Source organism: Bactrocera oleae, chromosome 2, assembly GCF_042242935.1.
Source record: "Bactrocera oleae isolate idBacOlea1 chromosome 2, idBacOlea1, whole genome shotgun sequence".
Lineage (NCBI taxonomy): Eukaryota > Metazoa > Arthropoda > Insecta > Diptera > Tephritidae > Bactrocera > Bactrocera oleae.
Window position 1 is genome coordinate 8,906,931 of NC_091536.1, and position 18,376 is coordinate 8,925,306.

The 18,376-nt window shown below is 33.0% G+C and overlaps 1 protein-coding gene across 1 annotated transcript in view; it reads left to right on the forward strand.

The window, feature by feature from the left end:
• The window catches only part of dysf (neuronal PAS domain protein dysfusion), a 140,089-nt gene that overhangs the window by 92,430 nt on the left and 29,283 nt on the right, over nucleotides 1-18,376 (forward strand). Inside the window, exons 4-5 of the mRNA XM_070108344.1 lie at nucleotides 534-595; nucleotides 11,843-11,932. Coding sequence (XP_069964445.1) covers nucleotides 534-595; nucleotides 11,843-11,932 — 152 coding nt within the window. The remainder of the gene's footprint in view (nucleotides 1-533; nucleotides 596-11,842; nucleotides 11,933-18,376) is intronic.

The following is an 18,376-nucleotide window of genomic DNA, read 5'->3' on the forward strand; positions in this document are numbered from 1 at the left end:
GTTTTCCACGAAGTTTGTAACACCCAGAATATAACGGCGGAGATCCAGTAAAGAATATAAATAAATTATCGGCGTGACGAGCTGAGTCGATTTAGCGATGTCTGTCCCTCCGTCTGTTTGTATATACGCAAACTAGTCCCTCAGTTTTTGAGATATCGATCTAAAATTTTGCATACATCCCTTTTCCTTCAAGATGCTATAGCTTCGGTGCACCCGAAGTTAACGGATTTCCTTGTTTTAGGATAACCTTGTTTATTATTGTTATAGCTCAGCGTAGGTACATTCTAATGATAAGAACTAAATAAACATATATCAGTTATTAATTAACTCTTATGATGAACTGGACTGCATATATTTCTATTCTATATCTGTTATATACACTTTTACAGCAGATTTTTTTATTGATATAAGAACTTAATAATTACTCATTTTAAATGAATATATTTAAGCAGATTATATTTATGTGCTTTTCATGATTTTTTTGTTTTTTTTTTTGTGGATTGATTTTTCATTATTTTTACTTCTCATTACAGTTTTTAAACGGCATGACATTTCAATACATCATGCACCAACGCCAAATATAGGCTTTTCTAAGGTAAGTTAACAAATATTCTATAACCAACATATGTAAATGTATGAGTAAAATATATGTATATATACATATATATTTATATTAGGAATCTAATCAGTTCTCGGACCTTAATAGAATGCATGCTGGAAAGAAACTTAGCAATAATGTTATATATGAAATTGATGCCTATATTTTAAACCAAAAAAAAAATCTTAATACGCACAAAAATTATATCGAAAAATTTAAAGATCGCTCGATAGAAAAAATACTGTAGAATTAAATAAAATTTTTTTCCAAAAAACAAACATTTTTATTTTAAACTAATGAAAATTCAAACCTGTCTATTATAGTATTTTAAATCTCGATACAAATAATACTGTAGAATTAAATAAAAAAAATTTCCAAAAAACAAACATTTTTATTTAAAACTAATGAAAATTCAAACCTGTCTATTATTGTATTTTAAAATTAAATAGTAAATAGTTTTTATAGAGAAAAAAATATCGATGTATATTAGAACTGGCACAAAAATTATTACAAACCAACTAGTTAAAAAGTAGCGCATATTAGGTCTTACATAATAATTGCAATACACAGCAATGACACGTCCCACCCGCAATCAATCAAATACTTGCATTTCTCTAAGAATCCCACAACTCAGCCATATACGCGACTAAGCGCTTACTCCAAGCAATGCGTACAATAATTACTTGTGCTCAGCACAATAGTGCGCTTTTATGCAACGGCTCATTCGCCCAGCTGTCCGATTGCATTCCACTTGGTCGAATATATCACTTACAACATCAACACATATACACATGTATGTATGCATGTATGTAAGTGTGTGAGTATGTTGATGTTTTTGATTTAATAAGACGCATATTCATACGGCACCCACTATTAACAATAACAACTACAATAAATAATTTCAATAAGAAATTTTACTCTGCGCTCTTCCACTTCTTCGTTTTTTTTTTTTATACTTAGCTTCAGCATGGCATGTACACTTCCTCACCTTTAATTTCCGCTAGCCGCACCCGCTCACTTCCTTTGCTGCTGTTACACCTGCATTTGCTCACACTGCAGGCAATTCGTTGTTGTTATTGGTGGGTAACTCTACTATTCAACTGCTGTCCATCAACAGTCACTGTCTGCCTTTTCTCACCCTCACTTTCGCACTGTTTCTGTGCGTGTGTGTGTGTATTCATAGATTTATTTCCCACTGCCTGCACTTACCTTAGTTTATAGCATATTGAATGGGTAGACTTCTTTGCGCTGTACACAATCCACATCTAAGAATCCATTAAAGTACTTAAATCGTTTGCGAAATTATATGAATTTTCTAATCAGTAATTTTAATTTCGCGCAAATGTTGCATTGTTGTAGGAGATCTTTGATTTCCAGCATACACACATATTGATATGCTGGTGGAGGAGTGAGAATATTTGGTGAAAGAAGTAGAGTGCGGTGTACTAGTGCAACAGCGCTTTGAATCTACAGTGGGCCACAATCTGTTTAGAGGAGCTACATAGATGCGGTGACCAGAGACATCGACTAGGTATCCCTATATCTCAGTACAATATAAATTTGACCAGGACTGTTGAAAATTCTATGCACTAGACTTTTAGTATTAAAGATATCAGTCTGAAATTGTGTACAGGTCCTTTCCTCGCCAAGAAGCTACTCTTTCGTTGGAACTGCCGTTATCGTATGACTATATTATATAGCTGCCATACAAATTAAATGAATGGAATCAAGTCCTTGTATGGAAATCTTTTTTATTTGACGAGATATCTTCACGAAATTTGGCATAGTTTATTGCCCAAATCAACGCTTCAATCTTCGAATATGTATTTCATACCACTATAGCATATACTTGCCTTACCAGCTGATAACTCAAAATCAACATACAGATCGTTTCATACCCTTTAAAACTAAAAAGAAATGCACCTGTGAAGGGTAGTTTCTGTACAAACGAAGTTAACGTGATTTTTTCTGTTAAAAATTAAAAAGCTTTAAAGCTCGAAGTCACGGGAGAAGTGACGGAAGCCTTTTCTGATCTGTTCATTCACTTCACGACGACAGATTTGAAGTATACTTTGCGGATAACTTTTTCGATTTGAAAAAACTACTTTTTGTAGATGTAGATTTTTCATGTGAAAAAATAGGCATGTTTAGAAGCTTTAAGTTCAATGCTTTTATAAATTGCAGTTTTTTCTCCAAAGAGTTAAAATATGTAATAGTATGAATCAATTGGAAGACAACTGTAATATGAGCTAGTTATTAAAAAGAAATCCGAAGCGCTTAATATCTTGAAGTGACCAAATTGACGGCCTCACGAAGCTTGTATAGTAAAAGAGAGCGATTCTTACTGTGAGGAAGATGAAGCTTAAGTGAAAAGTGATCATAAGAAATAAATCTTCTTATAAATATGCTTACAAGTATAACATTGAATCTGAAATTCACTAGTTATGCCTAGCATTTTTGAGGCAAAAGTCGAGTTTATTATTGGAAAGATAGGAGCTTTCATTTCCCTTTGATATTACTTTCATAAAACAATTGATCTATAGATTCAAAACAGACCTCAACATTGTTGATTTCTTTATTTAGCAACCATTCTGTTAAGATCCGAGAACAAGAAAAAGTCACAAGGGACCAACTCCGAAGAGTACGGTAGATGCGGCAGCCATAGCAATCTCAATACATTCAATTCTGCCATCGTTTTCATTCAATTTCAACACGGTGATCCATCGATAAATATAAGGGCTCTCTCCCGCAAAATATTTGCTCTGAGCTGTCGAATACCCCAATATTTATGAAAATATTTTCAATGCGTTCGAATTTGTATTACGCAAGCCTTTAGTGTGCTACATATCTGAACTAATTTCACTTTTGGCTCAGCCAAAACCATTTTGTAGATTTATTTGAGACTTTCATTCGTAAGACCTTTTTTTAGACGTCCAATACCAAATCGTCTTTGGTTATCATACGAACATTTCCTAGTCCCTACGGTATATGTTACAAATAGTTGTATGATTTGTTTTCCGAAGACGAAAAAAACATGTTTGAGACCCCCTGTCTACCAGCAGTGCCATAAACCGAATAACTGCCACACATCCAATGCAGCAACGCCACAATTTGCGCCTTTGAAATCCCGCACAAAACAGGCAATTACATGTGTCTATACAAGCAACACTCTGCCGATGCCTGCCACATACAAAATAACACTCCACGTTACATAAAGCCAACTGCAGCGCCGCCTAGCCTATTTTAGATCGGAGTTTATTGCGTTCGCGCAGCATTTTGTAGGCATAGACGCGTGCAAAATTCAAGCTGCGTGCAACATATTGCACATCTGTTGCCACAACTTCCGATTTACATACATATAAATATAGATATGTGGTTAAATGTGTGTGTATCTATTTTATTTTTAAATTGCAGCAAATTGTAGAGTCGTTTCTAGCTGGTAAAAGTGTGACTTTTAATACTTTTTTTGTTTTCATTTTTGTTTTCGTTTTAGTTATTTGTACTTTTTTTTTCGTTTGTAGACTGCCAATTTGTTGTTAGGTTTCTTGAAAAGTGTGTATTCGCGTCTTGTTATTATTGTTGTGCGCTATTTCTGCGCAAACTCACATTTTTCACAATTAGGGCGCAGCAATGCAACGCTGTTCCCACAATTTGTGAAGTGCATATGGCAAAACCAAAATACAAGTATACCTAGAAACATATGATATATACATACATATACGAGTATATATGTTAAAAATATTTGTAGGCTTACATAAATACAAGTTTGTAGGCTTGAAGAAACTGAAGTGTGCGAATTTAAATAAAATATTTGTATTTGAAACTAGCCAAAATCAAGAGCATAGCCGAAGCTCCCTACGTAATACTTGGAACTAGTGTGAGGCAATTGAAATGAAAGGCTAATTTTAATTTTTATCAAATAATTTTCCTTCAACTAAAATTTTGTGTTGCCTCCAGTGCTTTCAGCGTTGTATTATACTAATCAAAAAGTTAGAAAAATTCTGTTCTTTCATTAACTGCTTCAGTTTCGGAAGCAAGCAAACGTATCAATCCAATGAAAAAACCAAATCTGGTCGACAACATGGACGAGGAAAAACTAAAGAGTTTGCTTTGGTAAAAGGTCATACTTAAAACGCAACGTGTTGAGATAGACTTAATTATTATCATGTTTTACTTATTTTGGGCAAGGTTGCAAATAATGCATTCAAAAAATAATTGAATGAACATATGAATAAATTTTTTTTTTAGTTTTTAATCTCGTTTTTTTGGTTCTCAAAATAAAATTAAAATTTAAACCCACATACCGACTTGAAAAAAAGTTTTTTCCCACATACTGCATTAAAACAAAAAAAAAATTTATTTAAAAATAAATTGTTTTAGAACTAACATTTTCCCCGTTTGTGTCCTTCATTCAAATTAAAAAATAAAATGTTAAATTTTAAATCTTAATTTCGGAAAAAAAATATTTTTTTTATCCACAATTTTTGGATAAAAAATTCGCAGCCGTGATTTTAAATCATTATCCTTCAAGATTTTCACTCTACTATTTTATACCAGGTTTTTATACAAAACTTCACAGTTATTGAAGAAAACCGTAAGCAAACTCTTGAAATTTGTTAGAACTTTTCATGTATTTTTCAGTCCAGGCTCTTTTTTTAAACAAACTCATGGTCAGTATCAATACCAGCTACTTCGCCTGGTTCCCCGTGTAGCTAGCAAGAAATGTATCTACCTCAAATCTGACAAAAGCTGGACAATTGAGGAGAAAGTGTATAGCTTATTCCCATCACCTTACTTCATACATCCAGTCAGAACACCTGCCTAGCGGTGAGCTGGACTTTGTGAGCAAGTAGTTCAGAGAACCTCTTAATTGCCAGCCAAGCTCACAGCAGCTCATAACTAATGTTAGAGCGGAAGAGTACAATGAACCGAATAGGTGCCATTCTGAAGAAACTTTCTTTTCGGATTACTTGGAAGTGCATTAACCACTGATCGACATTTAGTTAGTAAAAGTATTCTCACCTATTGCTGTTGTCAATATATATATTTCAAGTATTCTACAGTATTTTGTGCTATTTTTTATACGAGATTAGTTGCAGATACTCAATTCCGTTTTTTCAAAAGCTTAAAGTCGCCAAAACAACTGTCTAATGTTTTCCCCACTACGAAGAAAGTAAATTCGCAATATAAAAATAAAAATATTTTTAATATTTCTTCTAGATCATCCATCGTAGTACGAGTATATAACATATGAGATTGTATAAGTATAAAGCTCTACAGATTGTGAAAATTTTAAATACAAGCATTAAAAAAAGCTATTTTTTATAACCTTTAGACCCTTAGATAAGACATACAATTTATTAAAAATAAACTTTCAATCAACTCAATTAAGCGCGGCTGAAAACTTTCAGAAACGTTTGAAAGCTACATGAAATTTACTTAGACTAACGCAGAAGCCTTTGAAATTGATAAAAAATAATAAAAAAAAGAAAGATATTCATAGTAAGTTAAAGCTCATCGAAAACGAAAGATACAATAACAAACATTAAGGGAAAAATAATTTACGAACGATCTGCGGAGGATTAAAAACGGTTAAGGATTAAAAACGGTTTACCTCGATTTCCAGCAAAACTACGAGTCCTATAGAAAAAAGTTATATGGCAATGTTATAGGTAATGATAATGTCTATAACTTCTGTACACATATTTTTTGCATATAACCTGAAAATTTTTTGTGAAAAATTCAAATAACCTAGTTTTAGTTTTATGTTGTGAAAATTTTTTTTCTTTCAAGAAATATCGTGTAAACTTATCTCTTATGCCACTGTTTGTTTTTTCTAGTGGATTTTTTCCGTACTCGATCTTTCAACTATATTTGTGATTAGGGTTTTTTCGATGCCCAAAAGCATAAATTGAAATCAAAGAACACTTTTGCGTCATGTTGTTCAAGCTTTCATCCTAAAATTCGGTATAATAATTAATGTTATCTATAAAATGTTCAAAAACTACGATAATATTTACATTTGTCTTTTATATTGAATTCACTAAACTGTTCCCACTACATTTGTATTTTTCTATTTTGCACTTATCTCCTCTCACTTTGCACTTTTGAACTATGAATAACCATAAGTTTACTGAAATTCCAAACTCGTTTCATGTGTCAAAAATTTTGTTAGACTTCGCATTTATGCGCTCACAGCTCATAATATGCACACTTACAAATACTTTACACATGGAACTACCACATATGTATACAAAAGTATGTATGTATGTGTGCAAAACTTGGGTGCCAATCGTTAATAGGTTTATGGCGACTGGGGTAAGTCGGGTCAGGTCAGATGCATAAAAAAGCCAAAAACTGAAAATCACTAAACGTGTAAACCTAATTCCATTGCGCTTAGACGACAGTAAACCAAAAATAAAATTAATGTTTAAATATTCATATATACTTGTATGTTGAAAGTACAGCGAACACCATGTCATACCTCAATACGTCAAAAGACTTAAGCTACAAACTTGATATCATATAAAAGTATAATAAGTTAAGAAAATTGTTCATATTTTAATAAATTTTCTACAGTAAACAACTTTAAATGACCAGCTTAAAAGTTTGCAAAGGACACACTTATTAAAACTAGTTATAGTAACTAAAAGTTTTTACTAATAAGTTTTATTCGGGCTAAGCATACCCCCAACACCTAGGAATATTGAATTTTCATCACATTCATATTAAACTCCCAAAATATTCAGAAAAGTGTATAGTGAGCAAATTGATAAACTTTGTGCAATTAAATTCGTTTTGGTCTGCATTGCTGGATTAAGTTAGTAATCGTGGGTAATGCTACGAAATTTTCTTCTGTTCGCACTTAGACGGGTTTATCAGCCACTAAAGAATTCGGAACCGCAAATTCCTATTTGAAGCTAGTCTAGCACTCTTGTTAAGGTAATTTATCTTATGATGCTTAGATCAGTTCTTTCAATCTTAGTCTGTCAGAAATGGGAAAATCAGGAGGGAAGTGTTAAGTTTGTTCCCCCTCCAGATGACTTCGATAGTACATTAGACATCATATTATTAGAGATAGATGCGTCATTCTGATTGCAAGAAGCTTCCAATACCCCGGCTAGAATAACCCTCCGGGCAGCCTAGCAGATTTAATCAAAGGTACAAAAGGTACGGCAATTCTTAATTAGTTTTGAGCGCTTGGTTAATGAGCTGCTTGAGCTGTAGTCCTGAGATTTAAGTTGATAGACAGCTCGTGATAAAATAGTTTGTAAGGTTTTAGCTAAGAAAGCTGGAAAAGGCGGAGTAAGAATTGCTTCTAAGGGGGAGATCTTTTACTATTTTACGTGGCCATGTGTCTATTAAAGCCATCAAAAGTCATTCGCTGAAGCCACTCAAAGCCATCCTAGCTGAGGCTTATAACAAGTGTATATACTCGTGCAAGTGGATTAAACCTTGGCTTGCTTGTGTTGGATCAAAAGAAGCCTATTTTGAAGGCGATATTAAAGATTTGAATTAAAATTCGTAAATATGTCAGTTCTGATCAAATATCGGTAGAATGTACGTGAGTACTTCAGAGAGAAAGTACGTGATCAAAAACACGTATAATGAATGTTTAAAGTCTGTTAAATACGATATCATATTAGAAGATACCGATAACCGAAAAACTTATTGGAGCAGATTCTATTGATTGCCTTAACGAGAAAATATTCAAATTTAAAAATGCATTAATAATAATGACAATATTATTCTTAATTGATCACCACAAAAAAGTTTTTCAAAAATATATTGTATACAAGTGTGAATTTGTTTTTGCAACCACATACATGTCGGTATGTCACACAAAAAGTAAACAAAACCATTTGCGTTCATCACTTTGTCAGCAAATTCAAAGAACACCTCGCAATCAACTTGTCAGTCAGAATAGTTCATCTGTCCATCGAACTAACCAACCGGCCAACCGAGACACGCCCGTCTAAATTAAATCAATAAATTGTATTTAAATGAGCATGCCTGTAAAAGGTGACGCAGCAAGCGGACCCAAAGCATTATTTGTGGCATGAATAAATTGAGCGGAAAGTGTTCGCTTGTCAGCGAGTCATCTGGACTCATCAGCATACCGAAGGCGACTAAGTGACGTAACAGCGCGAGCAGAGGCAGCAAATTTACACATATGGGAATATGTATATATATTTATAAATATATGTGTGTATATATATGTGACTTGTGAAAAAATTCGCTGCACAACAGCGCTGACATACAGCATACCGTATCCAGCTGGGGCCCAACAACTGATGACTGCGACACTAATGAAATGTCTTCATCGGAAACAACTCTATTAAATGTGAAATGCTGTTATCGCGCAAAATGGTCGCTGGAGCCGACTGCTGTACTGCGACGCGAATTCATATCTTAATGCTGCTATTATTGTTGTGTGGTTGCTTTTATTGTTATTTTTGTCCACCACAAGACACATTGATTGTCACAGTGGCTCGGCAGCTACTCTTCGCTTTGCTTGGCATGACTTGGCTTGGCTACTGTAGCTCGCGCAAATCGGCTTGTATACGCGGAGTTCCTAGGAAATTGAAATGAAAATCCAAATCGCCAAAGTATTGTGTCTCTATTTGGACGAGTTAGGTTGGCTTGGCTGACTGGCATTTGGAATCGCTGCATCTCTTAAAGCGCAAAGGAATTGTTGGAATGGCATTTGTTTGTAAGCGCATACGTTTGCTTTTCGGTATGTAACCACAGTGGGTTTGGAGCGAGTGACGGTCGGCAGCCAGTGTTGCTGCTGTCTCTGCTTCTACCGCAGTTGCTCACTGTAGTGTAATTGAGGCGTTGAATTGCAAGCCAACTTGGCACTTACTTTGGCGCTATATATTCTAGTATGTATTTATGCACAAATGTATCCATATACTTCTATCATATATATACTAAGGTGGAACGAAAAAAATTTTTTTTTTTTGCTTAGCCTGCGGTTTAAATTCGTAGATTATATAACAAGAAAATTTTTTGGAAAAAAAAATTTGTTTAACATCTAGAGGCGGGCCGCTTTCACTTTCAAATAAAGTTTAGAGTTAAAATTTTTATTTCGTAAAAATTTTTGATAAGTGTTCTAGAAGCTGTGGAGAGTCCTCTTTCTGGCCAGTTGAAGTTATCAACTTAGAAAAATTTTTGTGGTCATTATTGGAGTTTTAAAAAAGTCCTAAACGACAACATGCTTTCCTTAAGCGTTAAAATAATTATTATAATAAGTTTCGAAATAAATGTGAAGAGTTTAAACCAACAAAATTTTTTTTTGTCCAAAAAAAATTTTAACTCGAAACATCGAGCAGCCTCTAGATGTTAAAAAAAATTTTACGCTCAGGCTAAGCAAAAAAAAAATTATTTTATATAATATATTGGTAATAATTATTTTATATAATATATTGGTAATATATATATATAAATAAAATAATTTTTTTTTTCGTTGCACCCTAATATATAATGGTAGTAAGTACGGTACTCTGAATATAAACCTGCAGTTAGCAAATTTAATTATTTACCACTTCGAGGAGCGCGGTTGCAGTTTTTGCTGATTTGAAAGGCTGTCGAAAGCGAAAATATTCTATGTTCGGGTGTCGGGTCGAACCGTGATTGTCAAATATCAAATTTTACTACTTCAAAGGGTGGCGCTTTTTTTTGTAATTCAACCCCAAATAAAAAAAATATAAATCCCTCCACATTATATCTAGTTAGGTATGTAAGTAAGGTGGCTGTCGGATGATGCACCTAGGTCTTTCGATAACGATTTCGTAGAGCCAAATACTTACATAAGTAAGAGTCCCCACCCTTTTCTTATAGCTTCTCTATAGCCATATAAGGCAACCGATGACTTCTTTACTCTCTCCTCAATTTTAGCCTCCATGAACGCTTCTTATCAAGGATAAGCCCAAGGTGTTGCACCTTATGAACAGGTTAATGAAGTGCACCTCCGAAAAAGGGCAGAAGGCACGTTTGGAATCTTGTACCTCCTTGTAAATAAAATAATTTCAGTTTTACTTGCCGTTCTTGCAGAACATTATAATAAATTTGATTTGATTATTTTACATACTTAATCGTGGTATCGAATGGTTCTTATATAGAAACATCTACTGAACTACAAGCAAATTTTGAGATACTCCAAAACTAAAATAGCTTATGAAAAATTCCACACCGAACTCAATTTGTCATACCACCCTCGTACTCTCGTATATATATATATACTTTTCGCTATTTCACATATCTATTTTGCATGCTGGTGAGCTAGAATTATACTTTTGCTGGCAGCTACCGTTTGATTCTGATATACATTTCAAACTATTTCAAGCTACCAACACTGAGCTCTAATAGCTTTTCGGTGCTGCATTGCTGATATTTTTATTTTCATCTATTTTTTTTTTTGTTTTTTTTTTTGTTTTTTTTTTTTGTTTTTTGTCTTTTGTCTAACCAATATCTATGAATTTAAATGCAGTTAGTTTGGTTCTTATTGCTATTATTGTTGTTTGTGCTGTTTGTCGCGCACTTGACACTGACGCTTCGGCTTAGCATTGTTAGTCCATTTGCGGCAGATTGATCTATATTCGTGACTGAATTAAGCAGATATTTGCGCTACCAACTACCAACTAGCAGCTACCAACTTCTCAAGCAAAGAGATAACAATTTTGCCTCAAGCATTTTAGTTGTTTTGTTAAGCCGTACTTGTAAATGGAACGCTGAACGCTCAGGTGCATACAATTTGAGGTCCCAAAAGCAACTCTTCACCGACACATTTGCATGCGGTATACATTTAATAAGTGTTGAAGAAACAAACTTGCGAATGGCAAATGCAAAAATATAATTTTCTCACAGCAACGTAAGTTTTTTTCTTATTTTTTTTTACTACTTTAAAAAAAAAAAGTTGAAACTTTAAAAAAAAAATTTCAATTTTTTTACGTATAATTTTTAATTTTCAGCTGCGCTTCAGCTCAAATTTAAATACAACAACCTGTTTTGGAACTTGCCTACTCACTTACTCGTTGGTTAAGCTCATTAAAGCTTAAGCAAATTTGAGTTGTTTGCTTTAATGCGACATTAATTTTGACACTGTCTCTGGAATTTGGCTAAATAATTCTTCCCACTTAAAGATTTATTGCATTTTTACGAAATGCACACCTTTTAGCTATGTTTTTCTTTATATTTTGCTTGAGTAATTTGCATTAAAAAGCATTTCTCTCACCTTTGCAGGCACTCTCAGGTTTCCTCATGATGCTGACGCAAAACGGGAAATTGCTTTATATATCCGATAATGCAGCCGAATATTTGGGACATTCAATGGTAAGTGGTAAATTATTTTGAAAAACATTATATTTTTCATAGCAAATAGAATTGTTCAGTTCTCCGATTTATTGCCACGCCTACAATATGCCTTTAATCGGAAAAGGCCATATCTCAGCTATTAATTCAGCCATAAATCAAATTTGTGTGCTTTAAACATTAAAAGTGCACGTACAGGTATAACAGATTTTTTTTCCTTTGCTATTTATGATAAGGATTGCCACCTGTTTTACAAATATTAATCCAATAAGTTGGCAATCTTGTAACACTATTTACATCAAATGATAAGTACATAAACAATATTTAATATGGGAACCTTCTTGAAAAGCTTAGATTTGAAAGCATTTTTCATAAGAATTGCCACATGTTTGAAATTCTGTATAAAAATAAATTTCAATTTGGGTATCAAATTGAATACATTCAGATAATATTTAAGTCGAAGATAATTTTAGTAGAGTTGTCAACTTTTAAAAATTGTTTATACAATTAAATTACAATAGAGATATCAAACTTAACATAGTTGAAAAAGTTTTAATTCGAAAGCATTTCAAGAAGGGTTGACACCCGTTTTAAAATGTGTATACAATTAAATTTCGATATGGGTATCAAATTAAGCAGATTTAAAATAGATTTAACTCGAAAATACTTTAAAAAGGGTTGCCAGCTGTTTAAAACTTTGTATGCAATTAAATGGCAAAATGGAATATCAAATCGAACAAATTTAAAAAAATTTTGAGTAAAAGATAATTTGAGAAGGGTTGTCACCTTTAAAAAAAAAGTCAAACAAATTGACAAAAAAACTTTCGTTGCCAATATTGAACAAACGAAAGGTATCTAAGAAACTCGTGATACACATATAAATATTTACAAAAAAATAGGCATTAAGTATAGCAATGCAAATATCGATATTTATTTGGGAAATATGCCCAAAATATTTTCACAAACGTTGTAAAATTTGCCTTTTTATATACTGACACGACAGGCTTTATTGGTTTATTGTTATTGGACTAATATTCTTATACCTCCCTAATGTGTCCATTATTTTACTATTTTCCTTGAATAAAAAAAAATTAATTAATTAACAGTATAAGTTATGCAATTATTAGAAGGAATTACACATAAATTTTATTTTTCTTGCAGAATAAATATACAAAATATATATCCGTAAAATTAAATATACCCACACTAATACTTCTTTAGTTGCTCCTATTTTACAAGCCATGCTAGTAATTTTGAAAGGCATGTCCAGCATCTGTGTCAGCATTTAATCTGATGGATTTTACGAAAAAAGAAAATAATAATAATTTTTCTTACAAGACTTTTGTTTCGTTTCCACTCTTCTAACCTTAAAACTACAAAAAAGAAATCTGCTGAAAATTTTCGAACAGTAATCCTACAAGTGGCAGGCCAAAATCAAAACAACAACAACAGCAAACGGCAACAACTTTAGTAGCAAGTTTACAAGCTACTTAAGCTAAGCGTAGATTAACAAAAAAATTAAACAACAATAAAAAAAAATGCTGAGAAATACGTTTTGTTGAACACTTTTTCACATTACAACCAATGCAACAACTAAACTATACAGCAACACGGCCGCTTAGCAACATGCAACCGAAATCACTGCAGCTCAACTTACAGCAAAAACAACAACACCAGCAATGTAATGTTACAAAAAAGTGATGCTAATCTTTGACAACTGACGACAGATTTAACATTACAACGCGCATGTCACAGGTTGTTTGCTCTGTGAGCTGTCAGTGCTGCAAACAAACACAACAAAAAACAGCAACGCTAATAGCAACAAAAACGCGAACTAAAATGAAGACAACAACAACAATACTCGTGCAACACACCAACCTGCAGTTGTTTTCGCAGCAGCCGCAGGTTGCAACTTGCTTTCGGTTGCATGCCACCAAATGCTGCCTAGCAAGCTTTGATTAATTTGCCGCACAGCGCACTGAACTGTTAGCTTTTACCTCGCCAAATCTCACACAAAATGGCAAAATTCACGTGTTTTGAACAAAAATCGTATTTTGGTGTTAGAAAATGGGCTTAGTGCTTGAAGTTGTTTAAGATACATTTCATTGATTTTATATATATATTGTATTTTCTTATATAAAATTATGTTTTTCCTACAACTTCTACTCTCTTTTTTTGGTAGCCTTTGATTTCATTTTATATTTGTTATTTTTTCGGTTCATTTTTTAAAACTAAAAATTTTTAACCGACAAGCTTACGTAGTTGTCATTCATCGCTAGCAATATGTACAATAACGGTACAAAAAAAGTGTACACAATATTTTCGGTGCAACTCTGCGCTCCCGAAACAAGTTGTAAGGTGAACATAGTAATTTCGTACGACTGCGAATTTGAAAAAATTGTGTGTTTACGATTCAATTCTGCTAAATGTTAGGTAAAAAATATTGCTGCATTCACAGCTCGCTTCACCCACTCCCTTTGTTAATGTATATATATATATGTATATATATATTAGGGTGAGCCAAATTTATACATTGTTGTCTAGCAAAAATAATCGCCCTGAGGTAATTTTTTTTAGGAAAATAAAATTACTTTACAAAACTAAACGATTTCAAAGTTATGATATTTTTAAAAACAAATATTTCGGTGTTATTTATGTGGGAAAGGTTTAATGTTTAACGATTTTTTTTTTAAGTTAAGCTAAACATCCTGCCTTGTGGAATATTTCTTACTCTATAAGGGAAATTAATAATAATATTTATAAATACAAAAAGTTGTTCAATAAAAGTTTGAGAATATATGTAGGTTGCCTTTTATATTTCGGGATTTGGCAACCCTACTGTTGCAATCTGTCAATTCACAACTTTATCGTAAAGTTTAATAGTTTTAATGTTGCACATACCCAAAACGTTTTGACATACGAGCGCTACTTGTGTTGTTTACAGTAACTTAAAGTATTCACCTCGACTAAATCCGAACATTTAGGCGCGATTATTTTTTACAAATTTTGGCGTGAATTAATTCAGCAACAGTGTATTGATATACTTCATTAAATTTTTCGCCATGAAGTTCCATCAAGGACCAATGTTTATTTATGGTACGGCGAATGCCATCGTGGTCGTAGATCACTCTAAAACGAATTTCGGGAAGGTCATTCAAAATCAGTTGTTATTCCGGAAACTATTGATGCTGTGCGCATATTGACATGTGACCTATCGTAGGATTGAGACAGGCATTTCATAGGACCAGAATACATTCATTATTGCATGAATATTTGATTGCAACAAAACTGTTCACGTTGGATCACACACAATTTTTCAATCGCTCAAAAAAGTTTGAATGGTCGAGAGAAATGTTAAGAAAATGTGATAGCGGTGCTTCGAAAAACTTCTGTGACATCGTGACAGGTGATGAATTATGAACTTACGCCTATGAGCTAATTCTGATTGGCACACAACCATTTGTTTCTTAGTTGCCTTTCAAGAAATGAGGAAAATAACCTCAAGAGAAGGATCACTCTACAGCCCGACAATGCGAGCTCTCACACGCCGACTGCAACAATTGCATTTTTGAGCACTCAAAGCATTGACTTGATGAGTCATCCATCGTATAGTTCTGAGTTGGCACCAAATTACTGCTTTTTATTATCGTATGTAAAAAATAAACTAAGAGGTTACCGTTTTTCATACCTGAAGAGAAGATTTTGATGCGTTCAGAACGCATGTTTTGGAGATACCTCAATCAGAGTGGCCAAAATGCTTCGGCAATTGGTTCAAACGTATACAAAAGTATATCGATCTTAATGGTGAATATTTTGACAAGCAATAAAGCTATTTTCGATGATTATAATTTGTCGTTGTTCTCTAATCCGATATATTAAAGACAAATAACATTAAAATTTAGAAATATTTTTTATACTACACAAAATCTTAAACTTTCCTTGTAAAGAAATACAAAGAGAAAATAATAAGTACATATTATATGACTATAATATACAATATAATATTTAAAAATTTTAAGTTTCTTTTAATCTGGAAAATATTAAATAAATAATAATTCAAAATAAAAATGGAAATACATATGGAAATAATTCCATAAATCACAAACTGCCAATCCATATAATATTGCACAATAAAATATAATAAAAAACCATTAAATAATTCCACTTAACAAAAGCACGAGTAACCAAGAGCAACAACTTAATTTAAATCGTAAAAAATAATATCATAACAACTCTAATTGATAATTAATCAAATATGAATGGTCAAAGCATAAACTTGACAGCTAAAAGACAGAATTTTAAAATGCACAGAGTCACTTTTTATGACTTCAGCGTTTGAAGCGGGCGAGCTACTAATGGCTGCGGTAACATGAACCAAGCGTTTGATTTAAAAACACGGACAAATAATAATAATATTTCAACTACACGTAATAAATATGTGTGGCAACATGAAGTAAATGCTTAACGCGAAATCAGATACAGCTGAGTTAATGTGGCATATTAAGCTGTGGAACGTAAGTACGACATGCCGACAATAAATAGTTGCTGCTAAAATTTTTGTTTTGAGAGGGAACTATTTCAAAAAACTAGTTGCCTGAAGAACATAAACTTTTTTACAAGACAAAATTCAGTACTGCATAAAATCGAGTTAGGCTGTTTTTTGTGTGAAACGTGTATATATTTCCAACACATTAATATTTTGGTAGTTATTTAAACGCATATAATAATAAATATTGTCTAAAGAATATAAAACGCTATCACTAAACATGACTCAATACTGCATAAAACCGAGTTAAGTCGCTTTTTGTGTAAATTTATACACCACACACTCAATTTGAATATTTTGCCCATTATGTAATCGCATATGATACTAAATATTAAAACCGTTAGTATACAGCGCCTTCGTTAGCCACCTTTGCGTGGCCTCCGGCATTAAGCTCGCTGCGCGCGCACAGCTTGAGTGACGGGCGTGCGTCAGCGACTAATAAAAGAAGGTGTCAAAAGTCAAATTTTGCAAGCAAAAGTCACAAAAGAAATAAATATAAATTATTATAGCAATGCAAATGCATACATATCTACATACATATGTATATATATATAAATATATGCAGCATAAAAATTGCACTGAACCAAAGGGTGTTTGGGCAAAGGAATGCCACACTTTTAATGCGACTAAGCGCATACACATGTCTGTATAAGTGTATAAGCGTATGTGTAAGCACTTTGTAATGCGCAAGCGTGCATAAATTACCACTTAGCACAGCTTCTGGCAATTAAGCGACACACCCACCAAACGCCACCCAGTTTCAGCTTTCAATACCAACACGCACACATAGTTAAGTGTATATTGAAATAAATTTTCGATATGGATTTATAGCAATGACTGCAAACTGAGCGGATAGAAAGAAACTAAAGATTGTTTTATTAATATTAAAAAAAATTAAATTTCTATTTTTTAAATTTTTTATAATTTTTTTTTTTCAATAAAAAATACATTACCATATACAAAAAAGTACACTCAACTTGTTCGCTGTCATTCAGCCAATCTGGCAGCATTTACTACTTTTATTGCAAGGCGAATTCAAATGTAAAAGCTGCGAGGCAATCAAACTTATGCCTGCCAAACCGTTTACACGCCTGTCGACGCCGACTAATTGAAGTTTCAACTTTTCAGCCGCGAATTTTGCGAATTCATGTGATTAGCTTAAGAAATTGTTCGCCCTGGTTGGACAAGCGTGCTTTGAGTGCTTAGGATTGTGTGTAAGTTGCTGCTATTGAGAATTTTCGAATTTTTGAAATATATTCTTCGCACAGCAAATTTACTTAATTTTCAATCAGCGTTACATTTTGAGCGCCTATAACGAATCGTTTGTCAAATTTTCATAGTCATGTGACATAATCGCATCGCTTAGCCCACAGGCGTAAAGAATAAAAAAAATAAGAAGTACAAAATAAAGGAGTTTTAAGATAAAGTTCGTTGCTTAAGTCTTTTGTGTGTCAGTGTGGTGGTTATGTGTGGAAGCATATACAAATTTCTTTATAAATCTGGAAACCTCACAAAAAGCCATGTAAGCATCTAGCTTATGATAAAAATTAATGGAAAATGATCTTAAAAAATATACAAAGGAGGGAATTAAAAAGTCTTTGAACAATTATAAAGAAAATTTCAAGTTGTTGAAAATGGACTAAATGAACTAAGGGATAGAAGAGAGAAGATAAAGGAAAGGAAAAGAAAGGAAAAAAAATGAAAGAGAAGGGGAGAAAAGGAATAAAATGGAAAGAAAAAGATCGTGCTAAAATTAAAAATAAATTCACGCGCTGTTTTGGGGAGTCACAAGTAATTGTGTAACACTAAGGTCGTGAAGTCATCGAAACCTTGCCTCATGCGAGTCATCTTTACACCACTGTTATTGACGATAACATCGAAAAATTTAAAGGAACAGTGCTTGACAAATGTCGTCTTGG